Source organism: Protobothrops mucrosquamatus, unplaced genomic scaffold (genome assembly GCF_001527695.2).
Source record: "Protobothrops mucrosquamatus isolate PMUCROS unplaced genomic scaffold, P.Mucros_1.0 scaffold2735, whole genome shotgun sequence".
NCBI classification, from domain to species: domain Eukaryota; kingdom Metazoa; phylum Chordata; class Lepidosauria; order Squamata; family Viperidae; genus Protobothrops; species Protobothrops mucrosquamatus.
In genome coordinates this window covers 1-16,398 of record NW_015388776.1, presented here as the reverse complement: position 1 = coordinate 16,398, position 16,398 = coordinate 1, and the positions used below count along the sequence as shown (strand labels likewise).

The following is a 16,398-nucleotide window of genomic DNA, read 5'->3' as shown; positions in this document are numbered from 1 at the left end:
CTTCCATCCCACTTGTGGCTCTCAGCAAGGGAACGACGGTTCAGGGGTAGTCAACCTTGGCTCTTTTATGACTTGTGGACTTCAACTCCCAGAATTCCTGAGCCAGCTAAGCTGGCTCAGGAATTGAAGTCCACGAGTCATAAAAGAGCCAAGGTTGACTACCCCTGGTGTGGTTGGTGACTATCCCCATGTTTCTGAAATGGCCATTCTTTTCCGGGAACATGCAAGCCTGGGAAATTGGGAGGGATGCATGTCTGTCAGAATGTCATTATTTAAAGCACAAGAAGTGCATCAAAAATCGCTAAGGGGAAGGGCTGGGATTCTTGCGCCATTGAGTGCGCAGAGAAACCGCAGTGTGCCATGTCTTTATGGCCATGTAAATCATGCAGTCATTTAGTCACACTGGCCTTCAGTAAACATTAAGCATTTGTGCTTTGAAAGGAGTGCTTTTGTTTTGTTTGTTTAAAAAAGCCTGGAGTAATAAAGAAACATTGAAAACTCAATAAATTTAAGAATTCATTGTGCAAGCTGTGGGAATAAGCCTGTGGATGCAGCTGGGAGTGATCAATTATTTTGTGGATATTGCAAAGCCAGCCTTACCCTCCCACCCCCAGCCCCCCAGCCAAATAATTCCCCACCGTCAACATTGCATAGTACTTCATCTTTTTAAATTATGTCTCTGAAAGAAGAGAGAGGGTGGGATCCTTGAATATTAACTCAGTTTAAAAAAAGAGAAAAGTCTCTAATTTACCAAGTAAAATTAGAGAGCAATGAAATTGTTCCTTTTCTTTTCTTTTTTGTTTCGATTTAGCAGAAATTATTTAAGTTGCTCAAGTCCTCATTGCCCCCAACGAGGCTTTTTTTAAAAGCTGGAGTTGATAACTAGTGCCATAGAGAGAGGAGAGGAGTTAACTTTATTGGAATAGAAGCTTCTCTCAATTTTGATCTTGCCTTCTCCATGGCCAGGGATCAGTTAATAACCATGACAGCAAGGTCTTTTTTTATCATTTTAGTTGATTCAGTTGATTTTAAATGCCAGATCTCATACTATCATTGCAGGACTGCCTCTCCCTAAGGGTATCTGCCTGTTCTACTAGGTTAGATAGGGTCCCTTCTCTTAAATGTTGTCACCTGGTGGGATCTTGGAGGCGTGCCTTCCTGTTGGCCACCCCAGTTCTTTGGAATAGCCTCCCACCTGAGATTCAAGGGCTCTCTACTTTTTAGCCTTCTTGAAGACTATGAAGATCTGGCTGTTCTCTTAAGCACTGGGCTAGGATGCTGATTGAGGGAAGGGTAGTTTTATTTCAATCATGTTTTTAATTTGTTCTTGAACACTACCTAGAATCATTGTATGAGACGGGCAGTCATATAAGTTCCAAAAATCAATCGATCGATCAGTCATTTTTTATCAGTGAACCTCATGCTGCTGTTTTCCTTGTTTTCCCTTTGATGTTCTTATAATTTTACAATCCAACAAGTGAACTTCTCGTATTGGACAACATAGAAGCATAATAAATAACACATAAAAATAAATAACAATTGGGCCAGGGATCCTAACTATGTGTTTAGTTTGCTTCTTAGCTTATGACCATATTCTTTGTAGATGATGTGGAATCCTAGAATTGTAGAATCCTAGAGTTCATAGGGTTAGAGTTGATTGAGGAAGCCTTCTGTGTTTTAGATCTAGTTTAAAAACTAAAGGGGATTGATGGGATAGCCAAACTCATCTGAATTTGCATATCATACAGGGCTGGTTTATAGCTGGCTTAGCATGCTATGCAGACCCTGGCCTGGGGACATAATAGTGTATAAACCAGTATCGTGGATTGAAACCAATAACAGATTGATATAATGAGAGCACCTCATCCTAGTAAGGTATTTCCTTGTATCGTGAAGAAGTAAATATATTTGAGATATATCCTCTTTGACAGAATATCGATGGAAGCTTAGCGAGCAAAGTCCATGCTCAACAACTTGTGGAAATTCGGGAACTCGCTTTCAAAAATTTGTATGCGTGAATACGAAGGATCAAAATGTGAATACGTCACTATGCAAGGACCATCAAAAGCCAGTCATGAACAACCCGCGCTCCTGCAAAATTCAAGATTGTCCTGCAAGGTACAAACGTTGTGTTACTTAGTTCAAATTAAAATATACGCCTAGATCTCTGTACATATGTGTTTTGCATTGAAGCTAGGTAGATTTTGGGTTACTTTTACTAGGGCGCTGAATTCCTCCAACTTCAGTCTGATACAAAACATTGAAAGAAGAGTCAAAGAACAAGAGTTCCTTTTGCGAGGCTGGGAACAAAGAAGACACACAGAAGATGCTCTTAAATCCCTCTCTGTCTACCTCACTGTCCCTTTTGGCCACTAGTTTAGTTTTTCAATGGAGGTGCTAAAGACTCACTACCACTGAAATCATACTTCCATTACAGGAAGAATGAATTGAATCCTCATTCATTCCTACCCTATTTATTTATTTATCAAATTCAAATAGCCACCCATCTCACCTAAATATAGGTGAGGGAAAGTGGGGACAAATACAGTAGCTGGGCCTCCTGTATCACCATCCTTGTCAAGATATATAAAGACCAGCTATTGAGAAACACCTGTGGGTGAGTTAACTTTTCTGAGACCAGATCAAGGTTTTTGGCTTGATCTGATGGGGCTCTGTTTATATTAATACATCTACAAGGAAAATATAAGAATAATAGCTCTTTCCTTCTGCTCTTGGACCCCAGCAGTTGACAAAGGGGTGCAGTCTGGTCCTTAAAAACCATTGTTGATTTTGTCCATCTCAACTAATAACTGAGGAAAATGGAGCCTTTTCTCCATAGCGTGCCCATCGTTAGCTTAACTATCCCTATAGCCCAAGTCACAATTTCTAATTTGTATCCTTCTTGATACGATGCACTTCCTTTACTTTTACGGTTAATTATTTATTTTATTCTTCTTCTTCTTCTTCTTCTTCTTCTTCTTCTTCTTCTTCTTCTTCTTCTTCTTCTTCTTCTTCTTCTTCTTCTTCTTCTTCTTCTTCTTCTTCTTCTTCTTCTTCTTCTTTCTTCTTCTTCTTCTTCTTCTTCTCCTTCTCCTTCTCCTTCTCCTTCTCCTTCTCCTTCTCCTTCTCCTTCTCCTTCTCCTTCTCCTTCTTCTTCTTGCATTTTCTCCTTTCAGTTGGGCAACAACAGCTTGGTCTGAATGCTCTACTTCCTGCGGCCATGGATTTCACCGCCGGCGAATAGCCTGCAAGCAAGTCAAAGCCAACCGCCGTGTCCTAACATTGCCTCCGGATGCTTGTGCAGACCAAGAGCGTCCTTTGGAAATGAAACCTTGTGTGGGCCACTTTTGTGCCGAATGGATTGTTCATCCCTGGGGCCAAGTAATTAATTCAGTGATTAATGGATCTATAATCTCTGTCACTGGCTATGCACAAGGCCCAGTTGGGTGTATCAAAATTGCCTAATAACTATGCACGCTTCTCTAGTTTCTACCTTTTCTACTGAGAGGTGCGGGGTTGTATGTTATCATCACAACAAAGCGATAGAGGTTGGAGAACATCTTGATCATTTTTATAGTACGTTTGTTTTTAGGAATAACATATGACACCCGGACACGTTGTATCTAAAGCCACTCCCAGTATTCCATTGACTAAAACTGCTGTCCATACATCTGGTGAAAGTATCTGAGATTACATTTCATTTATTTTGTATCTTAAACTCAATGGAGTTCATGAATATAGACTCTTGCTCAACATTCATCTGCTCCATGAAGGCTGAAACTGGTATTCTGGACCACAAAATAAGCCTTTAGTTCTTTAGTTCTAAGTTCCAAGAACAAGCAAGGTCAAGTCTCGGGACTAATTTAGAGAAATATACCTTAAAGCTCAGAAAGTCCATGTTAGGCTAAAGATCAAGTAGAAAAGAATACACTCTTATTTGCTTCTTCTGCTCAAGAGGTCCAGCCTAGGTAGATGGATTGAATTCAAACCCTATTGACTATTGGCTCTCTGGCTGAGTACCTTTACACTGTCAAAACTCCTAGAGGTATAAATCGGTGGGGCCATGTTTACTATCTAAAAATACACCATAAGGAGGAATTAGATTAATATGATGGCTTCTTGGCCTGTATTCATGGGGACAGGAAGCCTGCTATCACTCTGAGTTCAAATAATCTGCATTTTGCATGGGAGAATGCAAAGCTTCATCTTCTAATGAAAGCTGTCTGCTATCTATCTCCTCAGTGCACTGGACGTTGCATAAATCTCGGAGTGGGCTTACAACACCGTCGCATTCAGTGTCAGCATCAGAATGGATCAGCAGTACTGAATTCACTCTGTGACAGTACGAAGAGGTATGTCTGTCAAGCACAAGACACGTAACACATTTTTTCCTCTTAGCAGATGTCACGACATTCTTTCACTAGATCCTACTGGGAAGAAACGAGTCAGCGAACACCACATATTTCTCCTCCCCAGCAGTCACATTAGGCTACTAAATGCTATACTTTTATCACTTTCCAGCTCCTAAATCAGTGGAATAAAACTCATAACTTCAGTGTGAACTTACCTCCCTTTCTTTCTCTTTGTGGAGGAATGTTACCAGTGGAAAAGCAAAGAATTTGCAAATGTTTCTATGGGACACAGCAAACTACGCCTAGAAACTGTTTGTCCTACTTAGTCAGAATACCTCTGATATGTGTTTTGTCATCTGGGCATTTGGCTGCAATTCTAGATCCCAAAAATATGACTAGATACTTTTTAGGAATGCCTCTATCTCCATTCCCCTTGGTTTCTCATTTTTACAAGTTTATGCACCCCATTTCCACACCAGTTTGAGATTTGGCCAAAAAAAAAAAAAGTTTGGAGATAAGGGTGGATTATTGGAAAGAGCACTCTACCGAAACTTCCTAGATGATTATGGAGATTCTCAACCATCCAGGTCTTGGTTGTTCCAAAGTTGCTTTTCCAAAAAGCAGTTGGACTTTTTTGGTTTTCTTGGTCTCCTTCAGAATTGAAGAAGCTTCTTGGATGAAACGCAAAATGTTTTCAGGGAAAAAAACCCCAAGAAACTCTAGCTGCCTTTTGGAAAAGCACCTTTGGGATTCCCAGATGATTGCTTAAAGTGTGAGGTTTACCGATTTAGCACAATCTGAATTCAACCAACGTATGGTAGAAAATAGAAAGGAGATTTAAAAAAAAAAACGCTTATCACATGCTGAAGAATAGTAGGGACTAAATAGAATTATTATCAGGAACAAAAACTGCAGAGAATTGGAGAGATGAAAGAAGTTGGCTTTGGATTGGTTTAAGTTTAGCTCTTAAAAAGGGAGATTCTCCATTGATTGAGACTGCGATACTGGGAATGGATAAGCCTTATGTTGCAACAAGGATCTTTTATTGATACTGCAATACTGGGAGTGGATAAACCTTACGTTGCAACAAGGATCAGGAGGGGGAGAAATATCATCTCCTGGATTAAATCAAACTGCAGCTTTCCTTCCCCCCCCCCTTCCTTTTCCCCTTCTGCAGGCCTTCCATGAGAAGGAACTGTTCTTCAGAAAGTTGTGATGTGTATTGGCGAACAGGTCCCTGGCGTCCGTGCCCTGTAGACTGCGGAAGTGGCTTCCAGTCACGACAGGTCAGCTGTGCACACAGGAAAAAGAAGAGATTGGTGGCAGATCAGTTCTGTGCATGGAAGAAGAGACCCACTACCTGGAAACACTGCAACGTCACTTCTTGTGACAGTATGTAAAAGTACTGTACATCCATTTCTCACCTTGCCAGTTGCTTGTGGCAAATTGCGTTTAGAACCTGGTGTGTGGCTGAACTTTAGCTGCAGAAGGAACTTGATCAATCCATGTCCTGCTCAACGGTGCCTGAGTGACTTTGCCCCAGTTCAGTCAGCAGTAAAGGGGGAAACAGCCAAAGAACCCCCAAGTTAGCTCCAAATTATGCTACGGACTGGATCAATAACCATTAATGGTTCTTGTGAGTGAGTGAGCCTCCAGGAAATCTACACATTAAATCCACAGTAGCTTTGAAAAAATACACGCAAAGCAAAAAGAGAGAGGGGATGTTGACGTTTTATTTCGGTCTTACACCTGTGTTCGCCAGACAGGAGATATCGGTCTTAGGACTTCAGCATCCAAGAGCCATCTATTGTGATGACACGATTTTTCCTTTTTGTCACATTTCCATATATTTTTCAGAAGGCGACTGTAAGGATACCACACACTACTGCACATTTGTAAAGCATCTAAAATTATCCTTAGTAGACCTCTACAAGTGCTGTCAAACATGTGGAGAAGGTTAGTCTTTTATGGGAAGTGATAAATGGTGCCCCATCGGTGGGAGAGTTTTCATTTAGCTTGGTTTGTTCTGTAGGACATCAAAGACTATCAACAGTCAAGACATGGGCTTGCTGAATTGACCGTATGAATTCATAGATTGGGACAAAATGTTTTCTCTTCCTGATTCCTCCTGTGCTCCCTTTTATACCTTTTACAATAACTTCAAAGGTTGTTTTCTTTTTTCTTTTTTAAAAAAGAAATCATTATGGGTCCGCTGAGTATACTACTTGAAAGCACCTTTCCTAATCTGGTGTCCTTCAGATGCGATGAAATTGCAACACTGACTTTGCAGCCCTTGTGAACGAGAAAGCCAGCCTGCAGCCTTGCAGAACAACTTCTACGATGAGACAATGGGAATTTATTGGATTTAACTAATGCTACTGACGGTACAAATACAACTGAAGATTAGTGAATTTAAAATATACTGGAATCAGCAGTCAGACTGCTTTGCTTGTCACCTTGATTTAATCCACTTTAAGACAATTTTCAGAAAGTATAGAAAGAATAGTGGTTTTTTTTCCTCTACCATTGTTTCTACTTCATTTTTTGGGCAAAACCACATTGTCTGAGACTTCGTTTCTTTAGCTTCAGATGAATCACAAGTTCATTCCTTTTAAGTATTTTCAGTAAAAAGTGATCTACATGATGTTACAATTTGCAAACTTGCCATGGAATTGTTTTTGATTAATGCAGTGTAATTTTAGGAAGACAGATCACATCTTTCAATCTCTCTGGAATCTGATCAAGGCAGGGACCGTCATTAGCCTGGTATGAAATTGGATTTGAGGTTTCGACACTGGAGCTCAGAATTTAAATGTTTCCATTTGAATTTGAAGTTTGAGAATTGTTTCGTTTTGTTTTGTTTTTGTCAGAAGAGAACTCAGAGCAGATCCCCAGCCAAAAGTCTACGCTGCTTCTGAAGAAATTCTGTTTATTTTACATTTTGCATTTTTACATTTTACATTTGAAAGAGGGTGAAAAACCCAGATCTTTTATACTTTGAGACACAGGTATGTTCAGGGTCAGTTCAGTTGATCTTCATCCGTTTTGATCATTATGCATTTGGGAATATGCCCTGCGAGTCAAATACTTCAAACAGCATTTTGCTCCTATGCAGATTTGGCAAAAAATAATAAAAAAATCTCAGTTTTAACTGTCAGATAACATACATTATGAGGAACATAAATGAATGTGGCTCCATACAATTCTGGCCGGGTGTTGAAAAAGCTAGAGAAACGAGCAACTGAAATGGTTTGAAATGTTTCTTATATGACTCCTAAAGTTCTTTAGAATAACAGAAAAAAGAACATAATTTGCGCTTGGTGAAAATGGAACAAAGTGGATTGAACCAAACGTTCAGTTGTCATAAGAGAAACCAGTGAAGTTAATTGACAAAGAGCTTAGCATAGACCAAAATATATGCTATACATGCTTGTTACGTCTCAAAATAAGGTGAAAGCCATTAACTTGACTAACTCAGAAGGCCTTGGATGGCTGGGGTAAGCTATCTTCTTGACTGGAAAGCAATAGAAACATGGATGAAACCATAATTAGTTAGGAAGCTGCCTTCTAGCAAGTCATTGATCTGTCTCATTGGTGGCAGCATTTCAGATTTTTAAATTGGGAGTTTTTCTAGCTTTATCTGGAGATGCTGGGGCCGAACCTGGAATCTTCTACTTACAAAGCACGTACGGCTCTTAAGATTATTGGAGTCCATTGTCTATCAATGGCTACTAGCTCTCAAAGCAGTGTGGAAATGTCGTTTTCAGACGATATCACAGGCAAGCAAAACAGGTGTGCTTTATCTTCACGCCCTGCTTGTAATTTTTTTCCAGGTTTATTTGACTACTGTTTTTAGAAACTATGCAAGACTACCTGAAACTTTGGCCTTATCCATTGAGTCAAGGATATTCTATATACCATTCTTATCTTTTGGTTTTGTTTTTGTTTTGTTTTTCATTTGTAACTCCTGAGTTCTTGCATAAACTTCAAAAGTTGCTTTTTCCTGAACTGAACCCTCTTGACGAAGGACAGAAAAGTTAACGCCTGAATTTTGGGTTTCTGTCCCAAATATATTTCCAAAGAGAACCAAATCGTGGTTTAGCCTTACTAACAGCTAAACTACTGCTACCGTATAAAAGGTGCTGAATGAAGAAACAGTACTCTTGGCTGATGACCCAAAATAGTCAAACTGAAGTCGAGCAACTTGGTCGATTGCAGTAAAATCAAGGGATGTTTTTTTCTTTTCATAGCCAAGTGAAATTACATGTTTGAATGTTCCCCATGGAGGTAGAAAGAACTCCACGGAAGCTCAAAAAGATGATGTCTGGGAAAACTCAGGCTGAGTCCGACTTCTCAGTATTCTAGGATAAGGAATACCTACTGAGAAATAAAGGCCTATTTGCAAAATTAAAGGTTGTAGTAGGGAAAACTTTTAGCATTTGATTTTGCATGAATACAAGTGCTTCTTTCCAGAGTCATTTAGTGCTAACATGGAAAGCAGAATCAGAACCTTTGATTCTTTCTCACTGAATTCAGTGGACTTTAAACTTTTGCTGTTATCAGGGCCTTACATTTTAAAGCAATCCTTGGCTTTTTGATTACACCCCTTCTTTAAGTTAAGATAACCTGTAAATACTTTTGTATATATTTATTATCTGGTTTAAAAGTGCAATATTTTTGTATAGTGTGTAATAAAGATTTTGGATCCTATTTTTTCTTATTACTAAAACTTACCATTGCTTTCTTTTGTGTTTAATTATTTGAAAATAATTAGCTGCTAGCATTTAATACACTAAACCATTTTGGACCTGTAAATACTCATGTGATGCTGTGGGCTTTAAATGATGATCAGGCCTTTGACTTACGTCCTCAACTGAACCCAAAGTTTCTGTTGTTAAGCAAGAGTGAGTTTTGCCCCCCCCCCTTTTATGACAATCCTTGCTAGTAACACGGATGTAAAATGAAATTGGGTTCCCCATTGTCTTTGCTCGTCCAAAGGTCACAAAGGCTGATCACAGGACACCAGGAAGCTGCCACCGTCCTAAGTACAAGCCAGTTGCCAAGTGTCTGAATTTTGTTCACATGACCATAGGGATGCTGCAACAGTCATAAGTGTGAAAAATGATCACGAGTCACAGTGAGGACAATCAACCAGTGGAACAGCTTCCCACCAGAAATCGTGAGCGCTCCATCACTAGAGATTTTTAAGAAGAGACTAGACATTCACTGGTCTGAGACGGTGTAGGTTCTCCTGCTTGAGCAGGGGGCTGGACTAGAAGACCTCCAAGGTCCCTTCCAGCTCTATTCTATTCTATTCTATTCTATTCTATTCTATTCTATTCTATTCTATTCTATTCTGTTCTATTCTATTCTATTCATTGTTTTCAATGCTGTTGTAACTTTGAACGGTCATTAAATATGAATTGTTGCAAGTCGAGGATTACCTTATGACTACATTTCAAAAAAAGTTCATTCCATAGCGTTCAGAAATTTATCTGTATCTATATTACCATTTCAGAGCAAATGGGATTCTACACCCTTAGTCTAGCTACAATCTTTAAAAGTATTTTAAGAAACGGAAAACATAATGTGACACAACAGTGTTTAATTAGATTTTTAGAGCAATACATTTACATAAGACAAGTTATAAAATAAATGGATGCTAATCTCAGTCTGTATCTGTGTGAGTGACACAAAGCAAACATTCCCAGACATTCAGATGGTTTCCTGCCCTTTTTGGGATGATTTATTTTCGCTCTTTTGACACTATTTATCAGTCTCAGTCTCTGACTTGGATAACTTGAGCAGAAGGATTACATGGTGCTTCAATTATAAAACCATTTCCTTAAATTAACGAGTACAAAATAACTCAAAATTCAATCTATCACATTGAAACAGAAACACTCACTGGAACAAATTTCATCAGTTTAGGACTAATCAAATCAGGACTTCATTAATAAAAAAAAACATGTCCGGCTGAAATAACGATCTGAAAGGCTGATTTATCATTCTACAATGTTATCTTGCTCTCTCTTTTTTTCAATAAGAAATTGAATCAAATTGAAACTGAATCGAATTTTTTCTCCATCTGTCTAGTGAGGCTGAGGCCATATGCATACTTGCGATCCTATAAATCTTTCCAGGGTAGTTAGCTCAACTGAATTTGCTTCAAAGAAGATGCTTCAAGGGACATCGAGCAGTGAGACTAAGACTCTGCCTTTTGTTCCAACCCCAAAAGTTGTGTTGATAGGACAGGATGCCAGAATGTTGAGGTTTGCCCCATATTTCAGGCAAGTACAGATATGCTGATAATGCAGATCAGTGACCAGTTAAGTGTCACTTATCATCCAATAAGCCCCGTAAAGTAAAAAAAAAAAAAAAAAGCAAGCTAGTTCAGAGATCACTCAACATGCTGTTATAATATTTTTGGTTCAAGGTAGTATAGGCTTATTTGTAAACATAATCATTGGCTCCTGTTGATCTCTCTAGCCAGTAATCAGTCAACTCTAGTCTACTTCTGTGACCAGACATTACTGAAGATAACATGCCAGAAATTAACCTGGAAAAACTATAGGTGTAACTAATGATTCCTTCCTGGATCTAACTTGAGAAAATAGATTGGCAAAAAAAAAAAGGTAGCTACAGACAGATTACCTTCAAATCATACTATACAGTACATAGTAGAAGTGCTGACTGTGTATTAAATTGTCAAGTTATTGCCAAGCGAGACATTTTCATTAAGGACTAAATTATTTTAACAAACAACTGAAGAAGAAAAATTTTTTCCCATAGAAATACTGATTCAGTTTCCATCACCATTCTTACAAACACTTCAATTTTCACCTTTCCCAAATCATTGTAATCACTGTGCTTATTTTAATGGTTAGAGCAACCGTATTAATCTGCCTAAGGCATGATATTTGTTCAGCCCTGGGCAGAGCAAACCATGAGAGATTACGATGCAACGGCTATTTCTTTTGGAACATGGTTGCCATTTGGATGGACCACCTTACTGACTTCCGGGGTCACCTTGCGGAAGAATTTGTGACCGCGCGAATCGGTGCTGACGTAGGCATATCCTGGAGGAGACGGGTAATTGGCTGGACAGATCTCTTTTTTCTTTGGGGTATAGTCCCTATGATATATGGTTTCATCCTCAAAATGTGCCGAACTGGACAAAGCTACCGTTGGAGGTTTGCAACTCTGGGTTGGGATTAGACTGTGTGGCGTATAGTGAGATCGGAAGGTGGTGAGATCTTCAAATTTACCTGTGGGCTTTGGTATTTCCTGGGGCTTTTTAATCATTTCTGGTGGGTGGAGTTCCCAAGCCTGAAAGGAATCTCTCATCGTTGTGTTTCCTTGGAAGGGAAAGCCGCTTATTTTGCTCCTTTCCAGCGGTTTCATGAGGACCACTGGACTGACGATGTGAGGAGGATAATCCAGGCGGGATGTGGAATTCAGCTCCATGCTGCCTGTAGGGGGAGCGTACTCCTTCGCTTTACGAAGCTCGGGTAAGGAAACTGCCCACGGCTGAAAGCGATCGCGGAATTCTGTGATGCCCTCAAAATCGGATTTGGTTTCCATTTTGGCAACCTCGGGCCTGAAGCTTTTGGGAAGATCGCCAGGAAGCCCTCTGAAGTCACTCTGGTGGGTGGTGATATTTTCAAAAGGCTGACTACTGGGCCGGTATGCTTCTTTTGACTTGTTCCACTTGGGTTCCAGCTGATGAGGGACATAATCGCGCCGATGACTTGTGTCACCGACAAAAGGCTGGTCTGAAAGCGTGGTGGCGTCAGCAGGTTTAATGATCTTCCGGAGGGCCAGTTCCCGTGGAATAAAAGCATCCTGAGAGGTAGTGGCGTTTCCAAACTTTTCGGTGGGAGGCTGATAGCGGCGCTCCACTTTACAGGGTGCCCTTTTTTCTATTTCCCAGGGTTTAAAATCAGCTTTAAGATAAAAAGAACGGAATTGTTACATTCGTGACAAGAGGTTGCTATAGTCTTCCCACGCGCCTCATCTAAGAGTAGGCCAGGGACGAGCTTACAAAAGGTGAATGGAGCATGTGCCAAAATCATTGGTTTTGCCAGAACTTACAGAGACATATTTGATTACTTCCGCCCTACTTGACTTTAGTAGGAGAACATATGAATAAGGCATCGACAATATGTCACTTGACCTTAAAGGACTTTGCATAAGAAATTCTGAGAATTACAATATTGTGCAAATGCTGAGTGGGGGTTGTCCTGACATGTCTAGATCCCGTAAAATATGCTTAACTAGGTCCTAGCATTTATTAAGAGGACATGTTTATCAGATCGGCTTAAATCATGTTAGCTCCTTATAGGGTACTTCCTTTATGAAGCTCAGGTAAGGAAACCGCCCACGGCTGGAAGCGATCTCAAGAATTCTGTGATTCCATCAAAATTTGTTTCTATTTTGGTAGTTTCACGCTTGAAGCTTTTTGGAAGATCATCAGGAAGCCCCCTAAAATCACAGTAGTGGCTGATGAACATGCTTCCCAAAGCGTGTTCCATCAAACACGCTTTGGGAAGCATGTTTGATGGAACAGGCTTCAGTTTATCAGCAGTATAGTTCTCTGGTGGTTACATGAAAACAACTAAACTAGGTTTTGGTCTCAGAGCCCAAATTAGACCTTAAATTTCCATGTGCTCTCAATAAGAAGCAACCTAGAACTAAGGAGAAACTTCCTGACAGTGAGAACAATTAACCAGTGGAACAACCTGCCTCCGGAAGTGGTGAATGCTCCAACACTGGAAGTTTCTAAGAAGAGACTGGACAGCCACCTGTCCGAAATGGTGTAGGGTTTCCTGCCTGAGCAGGGGGTTGGACTAGATGACCTCCAAGGTCCCTTCCAACTTTATTATTATTATTATTATTATTAAGAGGACATATTAAGCGTGTCCACTGCTGATTAGACATCGTTCAGTTATAGGGAAATTATCAGCATGGCATTGCAACAACCAAGTCAGTGTCTGTCTCTCCAAAGCAGCAATTTGACACCTCATGCATCATCCTTGGCCAAAAAAAAATTCCCATTGGTAAAAGTAATTGGCACTATTACCTTGGTAGGTTGGAATGGCATTCAGTTTGCATTTAGAAAGGTATTTCTTTTCTGCAGGTCTTACTAATATTACTGGCTCTATTTTGTGAGGGTTGAAATCCCTTCTGTACGTGGTGGCCAGGTCAATTTCTCCAGCAATGGGCCTGTATTCCTCTTGTACACGAAGGGGTCGATATGTTATATCGTAGGGAAGGTAGTCAGATCTGGTAGGAGAAAAGGAAAGGGGGAAAAAAAACTCTGAGAAAGAAACCATTTAGCATTTAGTCAATAAATCAGTCTGACTAGTTCATATGTTGGAGTGATTGTAATCGGGGCTCTAATTAAAATCTTCCCAGACTGGGGAAAGAAAACTGGTTGATTATGTCTTAAGATAAATAACTACAAAACATAAGGTTGGTAAGCCTGATTCTAAAACGAACATTCCCCTTCCTTCCTTCCTTCCTTCCTTCCTTCCTTCCTTCCTTCCTTCCTTCCTTCCTTCCTTCCTTCCTTCCTTCCTTTCTTTTCTTTCCTTTCCTTTCTTTTCCTTTCCCCTTCCTTCCTCCTTCTTTTCCTTTCCTTTCTCCTTTCTTCGTTCCTTTCCTTTCCTTTCTCCTTCCTCCTTTTCCTTTCCTTTCCTTTCCTTTCTCCTTCTTTCCTTCCTTCCTTCCTTCCTTCCTTTCTCTTTCCTTTCCTCTTCTTTCCTTCCTTCCTTCCTTCCTCTTTCCTTTCCTTTCCTTTCTCCTTCCTTCCTTCTTTCCTTTCCTATACTTTCCTTTCCTCCTTTCCTTTCCTTTCCTTTCCTTTCCTTTCCTTTCCTTTCCTTTCCTTTCCTTTCCTTCCTTCCTTCCTTCCTTCCTTCCTTCCTTCCTTCCTTCCTTCCTTCCTTCCTTCCTTCCTTCCTTCCTTCCTTCCTTCCTTCCTTCCTCCTCACAACAAATCCCTGCAGTTATCTCGGCAAGATTTCATAACAATCTTATTAAAGCTTAACAATACAAAGATTAAAAAAACTAAAACAAGCTAAGAAAAATATAAAAAGTTAAAAGAAATTTCAAAAAGTGCAGAAAAAAAGAACGCCCCCCATAAAGAAGGGACCTCCCCACTTCATCAAGACAAGTACAGTTCCAGTAACTTATCACCTTGTCTGACATTTTGACAAAAACTTTTCTTCTCATATCTCATCTCTTATCTATAAACAAATTATAAAGCCTCATCATTCAACGTTAATCAGCAAAAGTCCATTAAGAGTTACCAGAAATAGCAACATATATATTTTAACCTTCATCAAGCTTTAGGGGAGAAGAAAGATTAATTCTCTTCTTTTTTTAAAAAAAAGAAAATTGGGATGGTGAAAAGGACACAAGGGATCTAGGAAAAGTTCCAGATAAAACGGTTGCAGATAAAAGTTCCAGATAAAACATGGGCTGAAATAGGCTTGTCTTTTCTCCCAAAGTGTGTGTGAGTCATAATAATAATAATAATAATAATGATGATGATGATGATGATGATGATGATGATGATGATGATGTTGGAAGGGACCTTGGAGGTCATCTAGTCCAACCCCCTGCTCAGGCAGGAAACCCTATACCATTTTGGACAAATGGCTGTCCAGTCTCTTCTTAAAAACTTCCAGTGTTGGAGCAATCACAACTTCTGGAGGCAGGTTGTTCCACTGGTTAATTGTTCTCACTGTCAGGAAGTTTCTCCTTAGTTCTAGGTTGCTTCTCTCCTTGATTAGTTTCCATCTGTTGCTTCTTGTCCTGCCTTCAGGCACTTTGGAGAATAGCTTGACTCCCTCTTCTTTGTGGCAGCCCCTGAGATACCACAAAGAAGAGGGATCTGAAGCCATTTTAGTCACTTTGTGATTCCTGGCAACTGTCTGGACAAGTCCCTGCAGTTTTCTTGGCAAGATTTCAGAAGTGGTTTGCCTCCTTCTTAGGGAGCTTCGTTGGGAGAGAAAGAGAGGCTGGCCCAAGATCACCCAGCTGGCTTTATGCCTTAAGCACAAACAGAACTCAAAGTCTTCTGGTTTTTAGCCTGGTACCTGAACCGTTATATTACACCACTACACCAAACTGGCTCTTTTTTTCTCTCCTACAGAATGCAGAATATTAACATTAAAGCACCACTCTTCTTCCTTTTCCCCCGCAGAATTATTCCTTGAGTCACGTGCAAAGTTTGCGATTTTCTTTTCCTATCCGTAAAACATTTGAGGCAATCTCTGTCCAGACAGTCAAAGGTTGACTGTGTAACGATTTTGATTAAAGCTACAGGTGGTCCTTCTGCTTACGACCACAACGGAGGCCCACATTTATGTCGTTGAGTGAGACATGTGTTAAGTGAGCTTTGCCCCATTTTACGATTTTTCTTGCCACGCTGGTTAAGTGGATCGCTGCAGTTCTTCAATTAGTAGCCTGGTTGTGAAGCGAATCTGTTGACTTTCCCCATTGACTTTGCTTGTCAGAAGGTCACAAAAGGGGATGACAGGACCCCGGGACGCTGCGACCGTCATAAATGTGAGTCAGAGGTCAAGCATCCGAATGCGCATCACGTGACCGTGGGGATGGCTGCAAAGGTCGTAAGTGTGAAAAATGGTCCTAAGTCACTTTTTTTCAGTGCCGTTGTAACTCTGAATAGTCACTAAAATCAGGGGTAGGCAACCTCGGCTCTTTTATGACTCATGGACTTCAACTCCCAGAATTCCTGAGCCAGCATGGCTCAGCTTAGAAACCTCTCCCTTTCCCCTCAGCATGGCTGATTCAGGAATTCTGGGAGTTGAAGTCCATGAGTCATAAAAGAGCCGAGGTTGCCTTACCCCTGCACTAAATGAACTGTTGTAAGTCGAGGACTACCTGTACACCACAAGCTTACTTCAAAACAAAACTCAATAAGTTATCTTGTTTTTTCTCTCCTATTTTCCTCCTCACCCTGATTTCACGGGAATTCCCGTTTCTAATATTGCGCAATATTTACCTGAACGTGGTG

General features: G+C 40.3%; 2 protein-coding genes across 2 annotated transcripts in view; one reads left to right on the top strand and one right to left on the bottom strand.

Annotated features, from left to right (window-relative positions):
* LOC107296299 (ADAMTS-like protein 3) overlaps positions 1-5,783 on the top strand; it is a 145,184-nt gene extending 139,401 nt beyond the window's left edge. Inside the window, exons 25-28 of the mRNA XM_015825646.1 lie at positions 2,027-2,118; positions 3,177-3,381; positions 4,243-4,352; positions 5,530-5,783. Of these exons, the coding sequence (XP_015681132.1) occupies positions 2,027-2,118; positions 3,177-3,381; positions 4,243-4,352; positions 5,530-5,752 (630 nt within the window). The 3' untranslated portion in view covers positions 5,753-5,783. The remainder of the gene's footprint in view (positions 1-2,026; positions 2,119-3,176; positions 3,382-4,242; positions 4,353-5,529) is intronic.
* Positions 5,784-9,940: 4,157 nt separating this feature from the next.
* On the bottom strand, positions 9,941-16,394 carry LOC107296298 (stabilizer of axonemal microtubules 2-like; the record flags this gene model as incomplete). Its single annotated transcript, XM_015825645.1, has 3 exons — positions 9,941-12,298; positions 13,435-13,637; positions 16,387-16,394. Coding segments are annotated over 3 exons (1,203 nt in total), but the record flags the coding sequence as incomplete, so codon positions are not given.
* Positions 16,395-16,398: the final 4 nt, after the last annotated feature.